The 19,244-nt window shown below is 43.0% G+C and overlaps 1 protein-coding gene across 1 annotated transcript in view; it reads right to left on the reverse strand.

Moving 5' to 3' along the window:
- The window catches only part of VPS13A (vacuolar protein sorting 13 homolog A), a 174,725-nt gene that overhangs the window by 31,786 nt on the left and 123,695 nt on the right, over nt 1-19,244 (reverse strand). The window contains exons 48-59 of the mRNA XM_066604146.1: nt 15,396-15,788; nt 12,197-12,301; nt 11,972-12,118; nt 9,750-9,878; nt 9,518-9,651; nt 9,074-9,203; nt 8,324-8,556; nt 6,992-7,139; nt 6,218-6,364; nt 4,802-4,883; nt 3,208-3,277; nt 2,578-2,683 (exon numbers count right to left, since the gene is read on the reverse strand). Coding sequence (XP_066460243.1) covers nt 2,578-2,683; nt 3,208-3,277; nt 4,802-4,883; nt 6,218-6,364; nt 6,992-7,139; nt 8,324-8,556; nt 9,074-9,203; nt 9,518-9,651; nt 9,750-9,878; nt 11,972-12,118; nt 12,197-12,301; nt 15,396-15,788 — 1,824 coding nt within the window. The remainder of the gene's footprint in view (nt 1-2,577; nt 2,684-3,207; nt 3,278-4,801; nt 4,884-6,217; nt 6,365-6,991; nt 7,140-8,323; nt 8,557-9,073; nt 9,204-9,517; nt 9,652-9,749; nt 9,879-11,971; nt 12,119-12,196; nt 12,302-15,395; nt 15,789-19,244) is intronic.

Below are 19,244 nucleotides of genomic sequence, written 5' to 3' on the forward strand. Positions count from 1 at the left end.
TTTGGTGAACTTGACATCTGTGTGGCATGGACTCTACCAACGTCTAGCCCCTCTGAGCAGGTATGCAGGCCAGGAAGATTGGACTTCATCCCACAGCTCTTTTGCATGTTTTAGTTTTGCCCAATAAGCCACATTTTTGAGGTCACCCCACAAGCTCTCTATTGGATTGAGGTCCAAGGATTGGGCTGGCCACTCCACTACCTTATTCCTGTTTGTCTGTAACAATGATGTTGTTCGCTTACAGGTGTGTTGTGGGGAATTTTTGCGTTGAAAATGTTGTGGGGAGTTCCGGCTGATCAATTAATTGTCTTCTGATTGTAGCAGTACTCACTGGTAAGTTCAGATGAGCTTTGATCTTTCTGGAGGTGATCATTGGCCGAGTCTTTGAATGGATTGAAGAATAGCCAAAATGGCAAACAGTAGTTTTCTGGTTGTCTTCCACAGTTTTTCAGGTTTGGGTTCATTTCAAGGCATTTGAGATGATTTTAACTGAGCAGCCTATCATTTGCTGCACCTCTCTATAGGTGTTTTCCTCTCCAATTAACTTTTTAATCAGAGTATGTCACCACTAACCAGAGCAGGTAACCCTTTAAATGCCACAGCCAATTCAATTAAAATGCCCCGATATATGTTCGGGGGTCCTGTACGGCCCCCCACGATAAGATTGCGTGGAGCCTTGTTGTTGCCTTAGCAGCTGGGGGCCTTCTGAAAACCCCCAGGGCTACCACTGCAGATTGCCTATCAATTGCAGTATAATGTAATAATATGGTATTCCATCGTACTGCAGGAGCGATCAAACCATCGTAAGTTATTGTCCCTTAAAGGGACGAAAAAACAATGTAAAAATCATTTAATTTTTTTTAATTATTAAAATAAAAAGCTAATAAAAAAATTAACCCCCCACTTGCCATATTTATAGAGATGAGCGAACGTGCTCGGCCCCGCCCCTTTTTCGCCCGAATACCGCGATTTTCGAGTACTTCCGTACTCGGGCGAAAAAATTCGGGGGGCGCCGTGGGGGGTTGCAGCGGGGAGTGGGGGGGAGAGGGAGAGAGAGAGGGCTCCCCCCTGTTCCCCGCTGCTACCCCCGGCACCGCCGCGCCTCTCCCCGCCCCCCGGCGCCCCCCGAATCATTACGCGCGAGTACTGAAGTACTCGAAAATGGCGGTACTCGGGTGCGTAAGTACTCATTACGAGTACGTTCGCTCATCTCTACATATTTATAATAAAAATAAATAAAAAAACAAAAACACATTTTTGGCATTGCTGCATGCATAAAAGTCTGATCTATCAAAGTAATGCATCATTTACCCCAAATTGCACTTTTTTGGTCACCTCATCGCCAAGAAAAAATGTAATAAAAAGGTCATGTATACCCCAAAATGGTACCACTAGAAACTACAGGATGTCCCACAAAAAACGAGCCCTTGCACAACTATGTTGACGGAAAAATAAAGTTCTGGCTTTCAGAAGATGGCGGCAGAAAATACTATTATTTTTTTTTTCTCAAAGAGATTAGATATTAGTACAACAAAAAAAACTATATAAATTTGGTATCCTAATCGTACTAATCTATAGAATAAAGTTATGTCATTTTTTCTGCAGTGGGTACACCGTAGAAGCAAGATCCCCCCCCCCCCCCCCCCAAGATGGTAGAATTGTGTTTTTTCTCCCCATTTCACTCCATTTTGAATTTTTTTCTAAGTTTTTCAGTACATTATATGGTACATTACATAGTACCATTGAAAAATACAAGTGGGGAGAAGAAAACAAAACTGAAAAAAAGGGGGTTGTCTTTAAAGGGGTTGTCCCGCGGCAGCAAGTGGGGTTATACACTTCTGTATGGCCATATTAATGCACTTTGTAATGTACATCGTGCATTAAATATGAGCCATACAGAAGTTATTCACTTACCTGCTCCGTTGCTAGCGTCCCCGTCTCCATGGCTCCGTCTAATTCTGATGTCTTCTGGCATTTTTAGACGCGCTTGCGCAGTCCGTACTTCTGCCTGGTGAATGGGGCCGCTAGTGCCAGAGAGCTGGTCACCGCGTCGTCATCGTAGCTCCGCCCCGTCACGTGTGCCGATTCCAGCCAATCAGGAGGCTGGAATCGGCAATGGACCGCACAGAGCCCATGGTGCACCATGGGAGAAGACCCGCGGTGCACCATGGGAGAAAACCGCAGTGCATCCCTGGGAAAGGACCGGCGGCCATCTTAGGGAGAAGATTTTTAAAACTTCATATTTCGTCAGATTGGTGAGTAGCAAGCGGTTTATAAACCGCTTTAAATTGCTATTTTATGCCAGGGGGGTGACAGGGGGAATGGGGTAATGTTAAATTTTGATGTTTGCCGCGAGACAACCCCTTTAAAGGGGTTAAAGGGACAACTAGGAATTAGAAAGGAGAGAGGGTCCATTAGAGTAATTGTAGTTGGATTTTCATTCTGGGAGAAATCATGCAACATTTCTTGTACTACATTTGAAGCAAGAAAGTAAGATGCAGTCATATCCACGCCTGCACTGATACCGATAGTGGTTCTTATTTCCCTAGCTATTTTACTAAACTATTGTTGACTTACAGCTTGATCTTTAGCCACTTCTCCACCCGCAAAGAGGTCAGCAAGAGCGTACAAAAACCCGAGATCTATCCGCAGATCCATCTCTTGTATCAAAACCTTGAAATATCTGTTTGCAAAATAGCAAGTTTGAAAATTAAAGAATAAATAGCATAAAATAAATACATAATTTAGACTATTGATACGTTTACCGACTTTTGTATAGTAAAATAGTTCAGCTATATTACCAATTACCACATCAACTGAGTAGCTAAGTACAAAATATGTTGTAACTTGCACAGATATACAGATTTTTGCACGAGAATCTAATGTCAAAAACGTTCACTACTGTACTTTACGTGGCATAAATGTGAAGTGTGTAGATTACTCTGCAGCTGATCTAGAGAGAACAGGTGCAGACACATCTGGAGCGCCCTCCACTGTTCTGTTCGGAGGTGAAGACTGATTTCTCAGCCCGGTCTATACCTAGCTGCATAGCAGAAGAGTTTTATATGAAAGATGTACAGAATAGGCAACTAAAACCTACCGCAAAAGGCTTAGAATTACCTATTCTGTACATTTAACTAAATAAAAGTGTAGGTACTCTTTAAAGAGTTTCCAATGTAAGCATTTGGTATTAGAACTTCAACTTACCTTATGCGCGATATTTCAGAATGTCCAGCTGTTCTTATCACAATACTCACATCAGTGAAAGGTTTGGGTTCTGTAAAAACATCAACATTTCATGTAGCCGTTTCCAAAAGTTTTTAAAATATAGCAATAGTTGCATGGCTGAAATAAACCCTCCAGTACAGTAGGCCTGCACACGTTGACGATATATTCGAGTAATTGGAAGATATCCATCATCAGCGCATATGGGCCTACAGTATGGGAGGGTTTATTAATTGAAAAGAATATTCCAGGACCATACGCCATCACTTTATGGACTGAGGCAAATTTTGGGACACCACTGATTCGGTGAAAGAAAGCGACTCAGTACAGCTACATCAATTTTTAATGCACAGCTGGGTGGCTAGGCTGTTGCTGAATGGAGAAAAAAACGTGAATAGGATATGAAACTACACCAGAATAGCATCCCCTATGATTCTCAGGATTGAGGAGCATAAAGTATTAACATATGCTAGTAAGATGGGAAAACCCATATATATATATAATGTATTCTTATTTAACCTTGCAGTACTAGTGTATCTTGTCTCCACCGTAAGCTAGGGGTTGACCAGGCGTAGCTGAAGGGTACACCCTGGTCACGCCCCTAGCTGGCGATTGGTTGCTGGTGGTATAGTGCTGTCCCGTCCCCATTTCCAAGACAGCAGCACAGAGCCCTGCAGCTGACCCAGTTGTCACCCTCCCCGTTACCCCTGCGGCCACTGCAGGCGGGTCCGCTGTGACTCTCGTCCCTGCTCAGCCGCATCGCTCATACCTGGCGTCTACTACAGTTCCGCAAGCGGCCCCGCTGTCAGGTGGCACTCTCCCCGTTACCCCTGCGGCCGCCCCTGCTGGGACTTTTGTCCCCACAATGGTGCATCGTTCATAGCTGTCCTCTGCTACGGTTCTCCCTGCAGCCACTGCAGGGGTGGGGGGGGGCGAATGCTGTCACTCTCCTCCCTGCTGTCACAGCTGGCAGACCAGCAGCAGTAGCGGCCGCAGCTTCAGGGCCGGTCCCTCTTCCAGCGGCATGTGTGTGGGGGCCAGGAGGATGAGGCAGGAGGTCCAGCTCACAAGGGCACGTCTGCGGCAGCCAATCAGCTGCTGGGGGTGTGTCCTTCAACTGCCAAACCATAATGCACCAGTACCTAACCTTGCTAATGGTTTGAATGGTTCTCTTAGCTTAAAGCGGCATTCTAGGAAATCATCAAAATGACGACCATCTGCAGCCTGTGAGAAACCAGTCCTAAAATGCGCTCATGAGACGCGAGAAGAAGAGTGAAGGATGCCGGCTTGCGAAAGGTGGTGGAACTGTGGGCAAAGAGCAGAGCGTATCACCAAAGTGTTTGTTCCTGTGAGAGGAACGATGTAATGTTACGCTCCACCCCTCCTACACCTCTGCCCCCTTCACCTCATGTCCCATCAACCCGTTCTGGTTACATTTTAGTTTGTTGATTTTCTAGACTACCCCTTTAACTTAGCTCTACTTGATACAAACTGTTAAGTGATATGAATGAAATTCTATAAAACCATGACCAATTACATAACTAAAACATGATGCAAATGTTCAAAATACACAAACCTGAGTCCATCGTCACGGACTTTGGTGGTTTAACAGGGTAAAAGACAAAGGGAAATATGGCCCCAGGAATCTGATTTTGTATCTGACAGAAGAAAAAAGAACAGCAGAAGAACATTATATCATCATACGGGAAAGGATATAAGTAGTTGGTGGCTTATAAATAAAAAATAATATAAACTTGAACACTATATAACAGAAGCAATCATGCTTGGATTTACAGTGCAGAGACACTAAAATAAGGTCTGCAAAGGTCCCTTTATAAGCATATTTAAAGTGGGTTTCCCCAATGTAGAAAATAATGGCCTATGGGACCCCTTCAAAATTAAGAGACCACTATGCTAAAGAACTTCCTCCTCCTCCTCTTCATAGATTTTCCCTGTACTGCGACACTCCTAGGCAGCCACGGTGCAGAGAACTACAAGACAGCCAGACCTGGGGGGTGGTGGGGGGTGTTGCAGCTCCCTGCACTGACGGTGGAATGACAGTGTGCAAAATTGCTGACATAAGATGAGAATAAGTCTTTAAAATGAAGTAGTACCCAACATGTTCCCAAGCTCCCTCCTGTGCTGTCTGCAGATCGTCAGAAATATACAATTCAAAGCATAATTAAACTTTCAGGTGACTTTTCAGAGTAAGCTGCCGTGTGTACATGAGTTATAACACTGTTTCTGCCCATTATGTGACTTGTATCCTTTATTTTTCCCCAGTTTTTCCCAGGTTCTACTTCAAATTCTCAATTTTCCCACAGCTGGTGGGTGAATACTTGCTGCTATGATGTCTCCATACACACCACACATAAAGAGGAGAAGATCCTGCTCTCTCGTTTCAATTTTTTTATATCTAGAGAATCATCCATAATGAACATTTTAAAAGAAGGAAGCAGCTACACCTCCAAATGTACGATGCAAAAGGAAATCAGACAGCATAGCGGGAGGTCGCCTTGTCAGATGGGCTCTCCCAATTTGATCAAAACTCAGAAACTCAGTTATGTACATAGTAAATTTAGCAGTAACGCGATTCAAATTCATATATTCAGTGTTCACGTATTTCTTGGCACTTTTGGTGTGCTGTTACACCACTTTTGTTTGCTGTGTGTATACAGAACGGCACGGCTGCAGCCAAAGTAAACCAAGACTGGCGGTGAGCATGGGAGCGACAGGGAAGTAGAAGCAATGAGTGCATCTTATTTTTAAACATTTCCTTTCCTCTCTCTATTTGTTCAATGACTTCGAAAACAAGAGCTCTGCTGGAGTGACTTGGGCATTGTCTGGGTACTTCAGCAGACTGGACTACTCCGTCTGACGTTGCATCTGCCGTTGCAGACCACACATTTCCATTCTAAAATGTTTTTTTTATATAAAATTAAAAAGATATTAGTTATTGAATGAGGATACAATAAATGAGCGTTTCCTTTACCTGTATTCTGTTGACCTGTAATCTAATCGATGCCTGATGAGCAGAGGCAGAGTATTCTACCTTCAAAGCTGGTAAAAAGCTTCTTCTCACTGGTGCCGATGTTGGCTGCAGGAACGTCATGCCAGTCAATGTGGGTGTGAGGCAAACCTGCAACATTCAAAAACGATACACAGTGTAGCTTACAGATGCAAACACAGGAACTGAGGGTGTGATAACACAGAATTTACCGTGGAACTTTCCGCATGAATTCTGCCTCAAAAAGATCTAATCAAAATCAAAGCTTCTACCGGGGTTTTTGGCATGGGTCGTATGTGGAATATGCCCAGTCGATGGGCAAAAATCTGCAAGCGGGAGTCCAACACGGAAAGTCGTGTTAAGAAGAGACAGGTCACTTCTTGATGAGGAAATGTGATTTTCCATGTTGGAATCCTGCATTCAGATTTTGTCCAAAATCCCATTAGAAAGCCAGGGATTTTGTTGTGCTTTTTAGGCAGAATTATGGAAAATTCTACAGTGAATTCCGCCTTGAGAACATTCGCTAAGAATCTTATTTCGTTATAAATAACAAGAAACCTCGCTTTAGGAGGACGCTTATAATCTGTAAAGTGCAATTAGTGAGGTAATACCAACTAAAACACTACATTTTTTTATTTTTATTCTAAATTTACCACGTGAGAATTTTTCATGTTGAGCATTGATGTATGTGCCTGACAGGTGGATCCATCACCCACCGGACCCGTTGAGTATAATTGTATCTGTACAGAATGTATATACCTGTGAATTAGCATCCAACTCAACAATTTTGTTATCTGTGGGGCAACCTTCAATGTATTCTTTGTAGGCCATTTCCAATGTTTCTGTCTGCTTTACACTCAGTGGCCTCCATCGCGTCTTCTTTTTTGTCTCCCAAACTACTTCTGAACTGAAGAGAAAGGCATACATAGACTTCAGGACTAAAGACATACATGTGTATCAAGATCCCAAATCAATAGTCAAGTTGACGATTCTGAATGCAAACTGAAATCCCAATACAGTTCACACACTGGGCCAATGATTAAAAGTGTACTTTACAGTATACAGTTAAGACCATAAAATGCTTAGGCTAGGTTCACATGGGGGGGATTTGCCACGGAATTTTGGTGCGGGCTTTCTGCACGGAAATTCTGCCTGCAATTTTTATCCTGGGATACAGCTGCAAAGTGGATGAGATTAGCAAAAATCTCATCCACACGCTGCGGCCAAACCGCACTGAAATTGACATGCCGTGCGGAATTCAAAGCCGTGGCATGTCAATTTTATTGCCGTTGCCGTTTCTGCTGCGGCCATCTCATTTCTCTATAGGGAAGAGCTGGCCACAGTGGAATAAGCCGCTTGAAAACCCGCGCGACTTCAAGCTGCGGAATTTCCGTGCGGTCCCACTGTGGACATTCCGCGAGATTTGCGTAGGATTTCCGCCCTGCGTGAATCCAGCCTCAGAGGACAAAATGTTTACTACACATGATATCTGCAATCCATAACACAGGAGACCTATGTAGAGTAATGTTGAGGGCATCTATCTTAATCACCCATAGTAATCTAAAACAAAAGGTTATCTGTGGGCTGATAGGCTTCCAAAGGGCTAGCACTACATACGGTAGCACTTCAGAGACAAGTCCGACCTCCAGAGCATCTGTGGTGGCGCGCAAAAGGGAATAAAAGCTGATCTCATCAGCGACAGCATTTACTTGTTTGGCAAATCAATCTTCATGCGAGCTACACCCCCATGACTCCAGGTTGATAGCTCCTACCCTCTGTCCAGGGGCGTAACTATAGAGGGTGCAGGGGATGCGGTTGCACCCGGGCCCAGGAGCCTTAGGGGGCCCATAAGGCCTCTCTTCTCCATATAGGGAGCCCAGTACTATGAATAAAGCATTATAGTTGGGGGTCCTGTTACAGGTTTTACATTGAGGCCCAGAAGCTTCAAGTTATGCCTCTGTGCAGCATGGTTTGGGTATGGGTACGGGTACAGATAGGGGGGGGGCCCAGCTCACCTTTTGCATCAGGGCCCCTGAGCCTTTAGTTACACCCCTGCCTCTGTCCTACCTAAATAGAGATATGTGAACTTACCTGGTAACACCGATGTAGGAGACTTCTTGCTTGGAATAATTATTTACTAAGGATATTCCAAGGTTAGACAACGATATCGTGAACTCCTGATCCGCAAGTTCTGCTTTTTCACTGTCGTAAGTGATTTGGAAAAGTTTTTCATCTTCAGTGAACATCACAATTCTTTGTAAACCCTCCAGGAAGGACACCAAATAGACAATGCTATTCTCCATTCTAAGATATTCGACTCTGTCCTAAAAGATACCAATACATAACTTGTCTAAAGACAGACCAATGATAAAAGAAGAAGAAATAACTATCACAACCAGACAGAAAGTTTACAACTATATACTTAAATATGAAGACTAATAGAATGATTCTGTCTGGATAGTAAGAACCCTTATCTCATTACAGTGTCTTTCCCATGTTAATAAATGATATATTATTAGATAATTACACATTCTGCACTGATCAGTAAGTAAAGAGGGCTGAGTAGCAGTTTGTTAACCAGGTCTGATAGGAGAGGTATTGTGCAAGCTTTAGATGGAATCGCATTGCTACACATAGCGCTGTAACCCTTTCCTTCTAGTAACTGCTGAGGGTACCAGTGGCAGAACTGATCAGAAGTGATATGTCTATCTTATGGGGAAAAACCTCATTTAATTCACTTCCTAAAACCATATGACACGAAGGACATTCTGCTTATTTAGGGGACTTTAAAGTTTAGTGTTTTGCATTTCATGTGTCCAATAAGTGGAAGATCGTGTTAACCTCTGTTTGAGTAGTAGTTCCAGTGCTTGTTCCACATTTCCACAACAATGCTTTTTCGCTTGTGGGGTCCTCCCATCCATATAATGTTGCTTTTCCTGGGGGCAAAGTATCCTCCTTCCCATTAACAGAGCTAAAATTGTACAAAAAAACCTTTTCAGTGAGAAAATGTAAAAATATATCAAAAGCTTAAAAACTTCAATTTTTATTTCACCCAAAAGTTACAAATAAAAAGAATTACTAGTTCTACTAGACACAGTCGCACTTAGAAAGTAAAAGATGTGTAAAATACTGAAGCCTATTCTAGTTCTGGGAAAGTACAAGTAAAACATATATAAATTAGTATGATCTGAATACTTTATTGCTAGGCACACACCACTGACCATATTACAGCCTAGTACGTCATATACACCACGTTATTGTCCATGCATGCTGTACATCACTCACCTCTGGCAGAATTCAATGATCTCAGATTTTGTATCATTGATTAGTAGAAAAGGGGCTGCCCCAGTGAAGTAGTCGAAGAAAGTGATGACAGTGGAGTAGTCTCTTGGGGTGACATCTAATAATATGGCTCCCAGCTGTGGTATACAAAAACACAACTTAGCTACTGAGATTTGTAGCTATTAGTGTTATGATGTACTAAACAATGTTATATAATGCATAATGTAGTGGTTACCTTATCCCCAAGGTGAAGTAAAGTGCAGTTCTCTTGCTTATTAAAATGAATACTCTTCGGGGGTACCTGACTGCCTTCGACAAGAACACTCAGTTTATTACTGCTGTCTTTGGGCCAAAACGGTACACACTAAAAAGGATAAAGCACAAGTCATATTTACTTATACGGTGCTATAAACTTCTGGGGTGTTGTACTTGTAGAAGGGGGATTAAAGGGGTATTCCCATCTTGGCTTTTCATAGCAGAGATGGACAACCCCTGCCATGGTTACCAGCCACCTCGCCGAAGTTAAGAGAAAGAGCTGATTGTTTAGCCTAGTGTAGTTTCCGTAGTTCTCATTGAAGTGAATAGGAGTTCCAGAAACAGTGTGGGAGTGTAGGAGTTCCAGAAACAGTGTTTCTTCCTAATAATAGGACTTTATCAAGTACTTGAGATGTACTTGATAAAGCCCTATTATTAGGACGAAACGCGTTGTACGTATTAGACTTGTTATAGTAACTATCGGAGTATCTGTTCCTGGAGCGCGGATCCGGTTTTTCTTTACACTATATCTCCAAGCGGCTCTTCTGTTGAGGGACGGAGGATACACGCGGCTCTCCAGCTGACTAGCCCAGCAGGATACGAGGGGACGACCGATACTTTTCTAAGGGATTATCCGGATAAGGGGTGTGAGTGGAGATCTTCCAGGAGGGATCTCCACTGAGCACCGGGTGAGTGCTTGTCTCTAATTGAGAAGTGCATTTATATACGATGCTAGACCCGTAACTCTGGAGCGCTGACCTAATTTTGCATATTTGGTTTCCAACTCCCACTTCGTTAGCATACATCCCAGACATTGTTTTCAGAGCTTTGAAAATAAAGGCACAAGCTGTATAATGTACTATTTCATGTTTTTCTCATACAGTATGAGCAAATATACAGAACACATATAGTGACTAGGGATGAGCGAGCGTACTCGCTAAGGCAAACTACTCGAGTGAGTAGTGCCTTATTCGAGTACCTGCCCGCTCCTCTCTAAAGATTTGGGTGCCGGCGGGGAAGGGCGGTGAGTTGTGGGAGGGAGCAGGGGGGAGCGGGGGAGAGAGTGAGAGAGAGATCTCCCCTCCGTTCCTCCCCGCTCTCCCCGAATCTTTAGAGACGAGCAGGCAGGTACTCGAATACGACACTACTTGCTCGAGTAATGTGCCTTATCGAGTATGCTCGCTCATCTCTAGTACTGACGCATCAGAAAGTACAACACATTTACAACTTATTACGATTCTAGCTAGTAGAATTAAACACAGACAGAACAGTTTATTCCACTTTGGTCGGTTTCACACAGCTGCTCGTACAGTTGCATTTCAGATTCCCCATTGTGGCCACAGCCCTTAGATACTCTGCAGTTCTGAACTCGACACATACCTGTAGCGCAGCATTTTAAAAAATGCTGTATCCCTGGTGTTTTCTGTAAATGCTAGGCTAAAGGGGTTGTCCAAGTTAAAATGTTCCAACAAACCTCTCTTCCTAATAAACCAGCTTATACTCACCTCGCCCTACAAGTCCCCAGCTGAGTCTCCGCTGTGACATATTGCTTACAGGCTGCAGCAGCCTATGTATGTTTTGCCACAGGCTCTTGCAGACAATGATAGAACAGATTGATCGATTGCTGAGCTTTAACACTGGCTGCAGCAGCCTGTGACAACCCGTACACAGGCTGCAGCAGCCTGTAAACAATATGTCGCAGTGGAGACCCAAGCCAATTTTGGGGGGCTAGATTAGAAGGGTAATTTTTACAAAGGATGGCTGTCAGGAGCTTGACAGTCGTCCCAATGACAATCACTCCTGTCACAGGAATGATAGTCATTCAGTTAATGGACATAGAGCGCAAAAGAGATCTCTTTCAGCTGCCTGCCTCTTTTCACTGTGAACAGGCAGTTGCTCAAAGATGAACTACCTGTTTACCCTGAGTGAGAAGTCGCTCATTAGTCACTTCATTTCAGTGAGTAATTTCTTTCTCAGTATTACATGGGACAACTTTCTGCTAAAACCAGTAGTTCGGGCAATTTTTCGCCAATAGTCAGCCCAGATAAAAAAAATACTCTAAGTCAGTTTATTATCTTTACACATGGGGAAGGAAGATGCGATAAAACATTTCAACTCTGACAACCCCTCATAACTAAAACATGCAATAGAGTAAGAAAAAGTATGAATGGGACTTTAATGCGATGTAGTTGAAACACTCACCTGTCCAGAGCCAACTACAAGTACTCGTTCGGTGCCCTCTTCAATGATATCCACTTTATAAATGCTTCTATTGGTAATCATAAAGAATGGAGTAAAGGTGACAATTCTGGTGATATTGAAACTGCTAGCGTAAATGGAGACCCCAACCTAAAATGCACAATAAACCAAGCTGTGAGTATACATACATACCTGTGTGTTTATTTTAGTAAACCTAAGTGTACTTACCTGGTACTCGAGCTGTTTACCCTTGCACTTTACGGAGCCATGCGAACCAACAGTATCCAAGGAAAACGGGTCAGATAATTCACTATCCGTTATCATGAGTTGTACCTGTGAAAGTATACAACACTTAAATGCAAAACCTGGCTGAGAGAACACAAAAAACTATACACTGTACTAATTAAGTAACAAAGGCATATTACAAAGATGCTAGGCTTTAGGTCTGTAGACTACACTGTCAATTTAACCAAAATGTAGAATTTTACTTTATTTGCCCTTTTTATAGTCTATTAATATTCAATTGTGGGGGTCTGACACACCGGATTTGAGCGATCAAACAAATGAAAGGGGTATCCAAGGGCAGAGCTGCAGCACCAGACATAACTGCATGTACAGACAAGTCATTGCACCAATGTTAGCAATAAAGGGGCTGCTGCACTGACCGGGGGGCTGCCGACTCCTTCATTCTGTTCATCAGAGCAGCCCTGGAGGCTTTACTCCGATTTATTGAAAATTGATGGGATGGGGCATCTATGTTTGACTCCTAAAAAACACCTTTAACTCCTTCTCAATGATGTAACAACTGTACAGCAGCTAGTAGTATGTGCGGTGTCCATTCCCTTGATGATCGCAGTGTTTCTGCGGCATGGAGTATTTAGACCTAGCTCTAAGTGACAGCCTTCGGTCAGGTACTGTCAATGTGACCTGACTACTATGTGTCTAATGTAAGTCCTGCAACATCCTTCGATAAAGGATCAGAGTCATCAGAAATTGGGACTAGATTTTTTTTCAGCCCTAATCCCTTGAGGATGCCAATCTAACCAAACAGGTTAGTGGGAGTTTACTCTGTTAGTTTAACCGCAAATCAATTCAGCCTGCCTAGCCACTGTAATAACTGAACCCCTTGGTCTCCAGCAATACTTAGTCAGCTGCATCAACATGGAAGATTTAAAAGGGTGCTGCTCCCAGGAACACACTGCTGGCTCCGTATGTACTAGGTCTCTAAATAATGATCTTGTCATATACACTGAATTTACAAAGTTGCACTGCTTTGGCAATATCAGCATAATAAAACCTTGTTCCCAATCTTTTACTTATCCTTGGTTGCCCTTGGAGCCACCCTACTGTCGTTCTATGCTCATCATCAGTCAAGCATGCACGGATCTTCATATATTCGCTGTTATGGAATCATCATCTTTTTCTTAGCTTGTAAACTGCACACGGACCGTTTCCCCACATCGGGGCGGGTATACGTAGATGCTCTCCCATTTGTCCCTATGGCTTCCCATGCTGAGCATCTGCAGACTGAAGCTCTGGTCTTCTGCAATCGCTCAAATACAGACTTTCATGGATGCTGTTCTGCATTAACAATCAATCCACCAATAGTATCTTCTCCCAAACTACTACCAGCCTTGCAATTTGATTGGTGCTTCCAGTCGCAACTCCCCCTTTTCCCGAATCATTCCGCAAGACAGTGCCCTAAATGTTCCAAAGAGAATATTCTTAGCAAGTTGCTAAATCATGAACTAATAATCCCCGAAACAGGACTGACCCATCTTCACTCCACAGGATTCAAGTAACCAAGCTCCTTTATTAAACCCACACACTGCAAAGACATACAGCAAGAAGCGGGGTTGGCGCTGAAATTAACTTTGCTCTCAATTTTAGCAGATCTGGGTTTCATAAAGGAACTTGGGAGCAACATATGGGGTAAAGAAGGTTCAGTACTGCATCAGGAATTTTTAGTTCGAGATTTTGCACCTGGCTAAGGCCTTATGTCCATGGTACGTGCGGATTACTGCAGCGGAAGTGCGGAAATAATTTTTAAATGCTTGTTGGTGATCGCCGATGCGTTTTCCCCCCAACGGGCACTGTGATCGTCCGTTTGGAAAAAATAAAAATTGCAAGCCCGAAGTGCCTGCCTTTCCTCTCCACCCCACCTCCCTGCTTGGTCTCCAATCTACCAGAGAGGTATCTGCCTACAAATCTGCAATCCATCCTCAATTGTATTGCAGATCGCTAACTTCCATAGAGATCAAAGGAGCCCACACACGCGGAATCAGCTGTAAGATAGAGCATTCTGTGATTTATTTTCCGTGCGTGGCACCTGAAAATCAAATCCGCAGGTGTTAATTGAAGTGCGGACGTCCCATGCTTCCCTATGGGCGGTTTGAATTTCAGATCGTCCGTGTGGATTCTGCATATCAAATCCGCCTGTGGACATTGAACCTAAGGATATCTTGTGGAAGATTTGGAGCACCATCTTGCAGAATGAATGGGCGTGCAGGGGGGCAGCAGAGATCATATGGCTGGGGTAGTAGCTTAGGAGAAAATATTGTGGGTGGATTGATCATAGAGGATGACAGGAGGTTGACTAGAACTCAGAGCACAAGCTGTGTGCCGCTGAGAAATATAGTTTTGAAAGCGGCACATGTCTGAAGATTCATTTTTGGGGGGAAAAAATTGAGTGCACAAACTACCTTTAATACAGAACATTGAAAATGTGTAAAACTGTATTTTTCTCCTTTTCTCACCATTTTCCCCTAAATAAGTCATACAGAATTAAAACATAGAACCTCCATTTCAATAAAAAAGAAAATAAAGCCCTCCTCCCCATCCCCCGTGTCTTAAATAAAAAAAAAAAAAAAAAAAAAAAGAGAAATTTGGGCTATACTAAGGAAGCAAAATTTGCTTTTAGAATGCAGCATTTCAAACAGTGAACTTTGCTCTGGTAGGCAAAGCCCAAAACTACCCCATGAGACCATTAAAGGGAATCTGTCAGCTTATCTTAAGGGCTCAAAGCAGCTGACCCACAGAGTCTGAGGATGTAAGATTTACACTTACCTTCCCCTCCGTTTCCCCGCCTCCTGTTCTCAAATCGGTGGTTGCAATAGTTTAGAATGAGAGGACTACTTAGCACGCCACTCCAACTCTGACAATCAGGGAATGGCTGGGAAGGAAAGTATAAAATGGACATGCCCGGACTCAGTGGGTCAGCTACTTTGAGCCCATAAGCTTAGCAGACATGGTCTCTAAGTAGCCACACTCACAGTCTCTATAAAAGTGTCATGCGAATTAATACATTTGCAGTCATCGGTTCAGGCACTTCTGGCACTGCTACAATACTCTATAATTATCGTCATATATTTATTACATAAGGAATCAAAACAAAGCATGCCAACTGCTATTGAGTAAGTCATGATACCTTATTATTCTGGAGGAAGTTCCTTGGCTTGAAGGAGAACAGAAGGGGCCTCTTGTGGTCGGCAGGATGTTTTCGGTGCACATCGTCAGCCTTATACTGTAGCATTCTCCCGGTCTTGTTCACCATCCAGTAGGGGCTATGGATGGCTAGGATAGTCTGCCCAGTAGAGTAGGTGACATGGACTGCAATATCCAGCTCTGCCTTCTCCCCCTCGGAGGTGCGCAGGGTGATGAAGTGTATTTCCTGCTGTTTGCTCTGGATGGAATACTTCACTTCCCAGTTAAGGTCCAGATAATTTAATAATCGCAATATCAGTTTGGTTTCATCTACGACTGCATTATGTAACTGGACTGAAAATCCATCTTCAATTAGGACATGCTCCTTGTCAGCATCCTGCAAAACACACACAATGTCAACAATTCACGTAACTACTCCCCGATACTAGCAATATTGTCTCCAAGTGATTTAGAACAACTCATTACATGTTAAAGGGGGTTTTCCAGAGAGAATACCATCGATGACCTATCCTCAGGGTCTGTGGCTGCCAACCGATCAGCTGATTGCGGGGCTCTCAACGGGCGGGTGCACAATTACACAGAGGTTGGAGCGGAAGCCTCTGCTCCGACCTCTATGAAGTGGCCGGTGCTTGTAACTGCAAGCGCGGCTCTAATCGAAATCAATGAGTGTTCTCAAGGGAGCGTGACAAGACAGATTTATAGGCGGAGGGAAGTGGGTGCACATCATAAGCTAGGCCTCCCCAAACGGGCAGACACGCGAAGGCAAGCGTCATTGCCGCACAGCTGAGGTAAAATAAAAACTATGCTGTGATTGGTTGCTATGGGCAACAGAGAATTCCCTTAAAATCTCAATTCATGTTAATGTGTCTTTGGTTCAAGTTTTAATCCCGGGCAAAACGGGGTATCCCTGCTAGTACAAAAATAAGTTGAAAAAAAATTATAGAATGGAATACAAATATAGCAAAGAAAAAAAAAGTCCATGCAAACCTAAACCGTCGCCATAACGGTCCTGTAATCCGGGACTATATAAAGACATTAAAATTCATCAAAACTTCCCAAACAAAAATGGGGAACCCATTCCTGAACTGTATTTTTGCACTAATGTACTAATTTTAGAAATAAACTTTACATTACAACATATATTTTAACTTTTTGCACACATTACCCCTAATTAAAAAAAATAAAAAAGACAGAAAAATTCAGTGAAAAAAAATGCTAAAAAACAGTTTTATACAGTTAGGGCCAGAAATATTTGGACAGTAACACAATTTTCGCGAGTTGGGCTCTGCATGCCACCGCATTGGATTTGAAATGAAGCCTCTACAACAGAATTCAAGTGCAGATTGGAACGTTTAATTTAAAGGGTTGAGCAAAAATATCTGATAGAAAATGTAGGAATTGTACACATTTCTTTACAAACACTCCACATTTTAGGAGCTCAAAAGTAATTGGACAAATAAACATAACCCAAACAAAATATTTTTTTTTCAATATTTTGTTGCGAATCCTTTGGAGGCAATCACTGCCTTAAGTCTGGAACCCATGGACATCACCAAACGCTGGGTTTCCTCCTTCTTAATGCTTTGCCAGGCCTTTACAGCCGCAGCCTTCAGGTCTTGCTTGTTTGTGGGTCTTTCCGTCTGAAGTCTGGATTTCAGCAAGTGAAATGCATGCTCAATTGGGTTAAGATCTGGTGATTGACTTGGCCATTGCAGAATGTTCCACTTTTTTTGCACTCATGAACTCCTGGGTAGCTTAGCTGTATGCTTGGGGTCATTGTCCATCTGTACTGTGAAGCGCCGTCCCATCAATTTTGCAACATTTGGCTGAATCTGGGCTGAAAGTATATCCCGGTACACTTCAGAATTCATCCGGCTACTCTTGTCTGCTGTTATGTCATCAATAAACACAAGTGACCCAGTGCCATTGAAAGCCATGCATGCCCATGCCATCACGTTGCCTCCACCATGTTTTACAGAGGATGTGGTGTGCCTTGGATCATGTGCCGTTCCCTTTCTTCTCCAAACTTTTTTCTTCCCATCATTCTGGTACAGGTTGATCTTTGTCTCATCTGTCCATAGAATACTTTTCCAGAACTGGGCTGGCTTCTTGAGGTGTTTTTCGGCAAATTTAACTCTGGCCTGTCTATTTTTGGAATTGATGAATGGTTTGCATCTAGATGTGAACCCTTTGTATTTACTTTCATGGAGTCTTCTCTTTACTGTTGACTTAGAGACAGATACACCTACTTCCCTGAGAGTGTTCTGGACTTCAGTTGATGTTGTGAACGGGTTCTTCTTCACCAAAGAAAGTATGCGGCGATCATCCACCACCGTTGTCTTCCGTGGACGCCCAGGCCTTTTTGAGTTCCCAAGCTCACCAGTGAATTCCTTTTTTCTCAGAATGTACCCGACTGTTGATTTTGCTACTCCAAGCATGTCTGCTATCTCTCTGATGGAATTTTTCTTTTTTTTCAGCCTCAGGATGTTCTGCTTCACCTCAATTGAGAGTTCCTTTGACCGCATGTTGTCTGGTCACAGCAACAGCTTCCAAATCCAAAACCACACACCTGGAATCAACCCCAGACCCTTTAACTACTTAATTGATTACAGGTTAATGAGGGAGACGCCTTCTGAGTTAATTGCAGCCCTTAGAGTCCATTGTCCAATTACTTTTGGTCCCTTGAAAAAGAGGAGGCTATGCATTACAGAGCTATGATTCCTAAACCCTTTCTCCGATTTGGATGTGGAAACTCTCATATTGCAGCTGGGAGTGTGCACTTTCAGCCCATATTATATATAATTGTATTTCTGAACATGTTTTTGTAAACAGCTAAAATAACAAAACTTGTGTCACTGTCCAAGTATTTCTGGCCCTAACTGTATGTCACAAGAAAAAAAAAACATCAAAAATTATTTTGGAAGCCCAAGGAAAAAAGAATAATATGGCCATAAAACCACCACTTGCATCAAAATTGCTTAAAAGTATTTGGTCCTTTAGGACCAAAACCCTCTGGTCTGTAAGGGGTTAATACGCAGCCCCTATACAAGGACAAAACAGAGGCCACTACCACTGACACAAATGTAAGTTATATGAATTAATAAACATTTTTAATGACTAATATTGCCAATATAATTTAATTTTGCACTTCTTTAACTTTAAAAATATAATATTTTTCGTAGGGTAACCCCTTTAACTCAAATGGTGATTATACGGCTCTCCACAGCAAACAATGTTTCTAAACAAATCTAGCAAATTCGTTAATTTCTTAGTGTTTCAATAGAAAGCGGCAACCAGAAGGACCATAAGTGAGACCACTAAACAGTTTTTAATACTTCTAAATAGAGATGAGCGAGTAGTGCCTTAGCCGAGTATCTCCCTGCCCGTCTCTAAAGATTCGGGTGCCGGTGGCAGGTGAGTTGCGGCGGGGAGCAGGAGGGAGAGAGAGATCTCCCCTCCGTTCCTCCCCGCTCTCTCCCCGCCTCTGAATCTTTAGGGACGAGCGGGGAGATACTCGGCTAAGGCACTACTCGCTTGAGTAATGTGCCTTAGAGAGTATACTCGCTCATCTCTACTTCTAAACTCTGATTTCCTGTACACTAATGGAGTATTTTGATAAAGTGACATTATTAACCCTTTCCAATCCAATTTGGATTCAGGGTTTCCTAAAAGGCTTTCTCTTTTTGCTGTTATTCAACGGTGCCATCTGCTGGCTAAAGCCAGTGTGTGTGCGCCAGAGAGGCTCCGACTGTGGAGTGGCTGGTAATAGATGGTAAGAATACCCTGTCGGACGTCTTCTGACTCTAGAGCTGTACAAGCCTCAATCAGAATG

This window comes from Eleutherodactylus coqui, chromosome 5 (assembly GCF_035609145.1).
Source record: "Eleutherodactylus coqui strain aEleCoq1 chromosome 5, aEleCoq1.hap1, whole genome shotgun sequence".
Classification (NCBI taxonomy): Eukaryota; Metazoa; Chordata; class Amphibia; order Anura; family Eleutherodactylidae; genus Eleutherodactylus; species Eleutherodactylus coqui.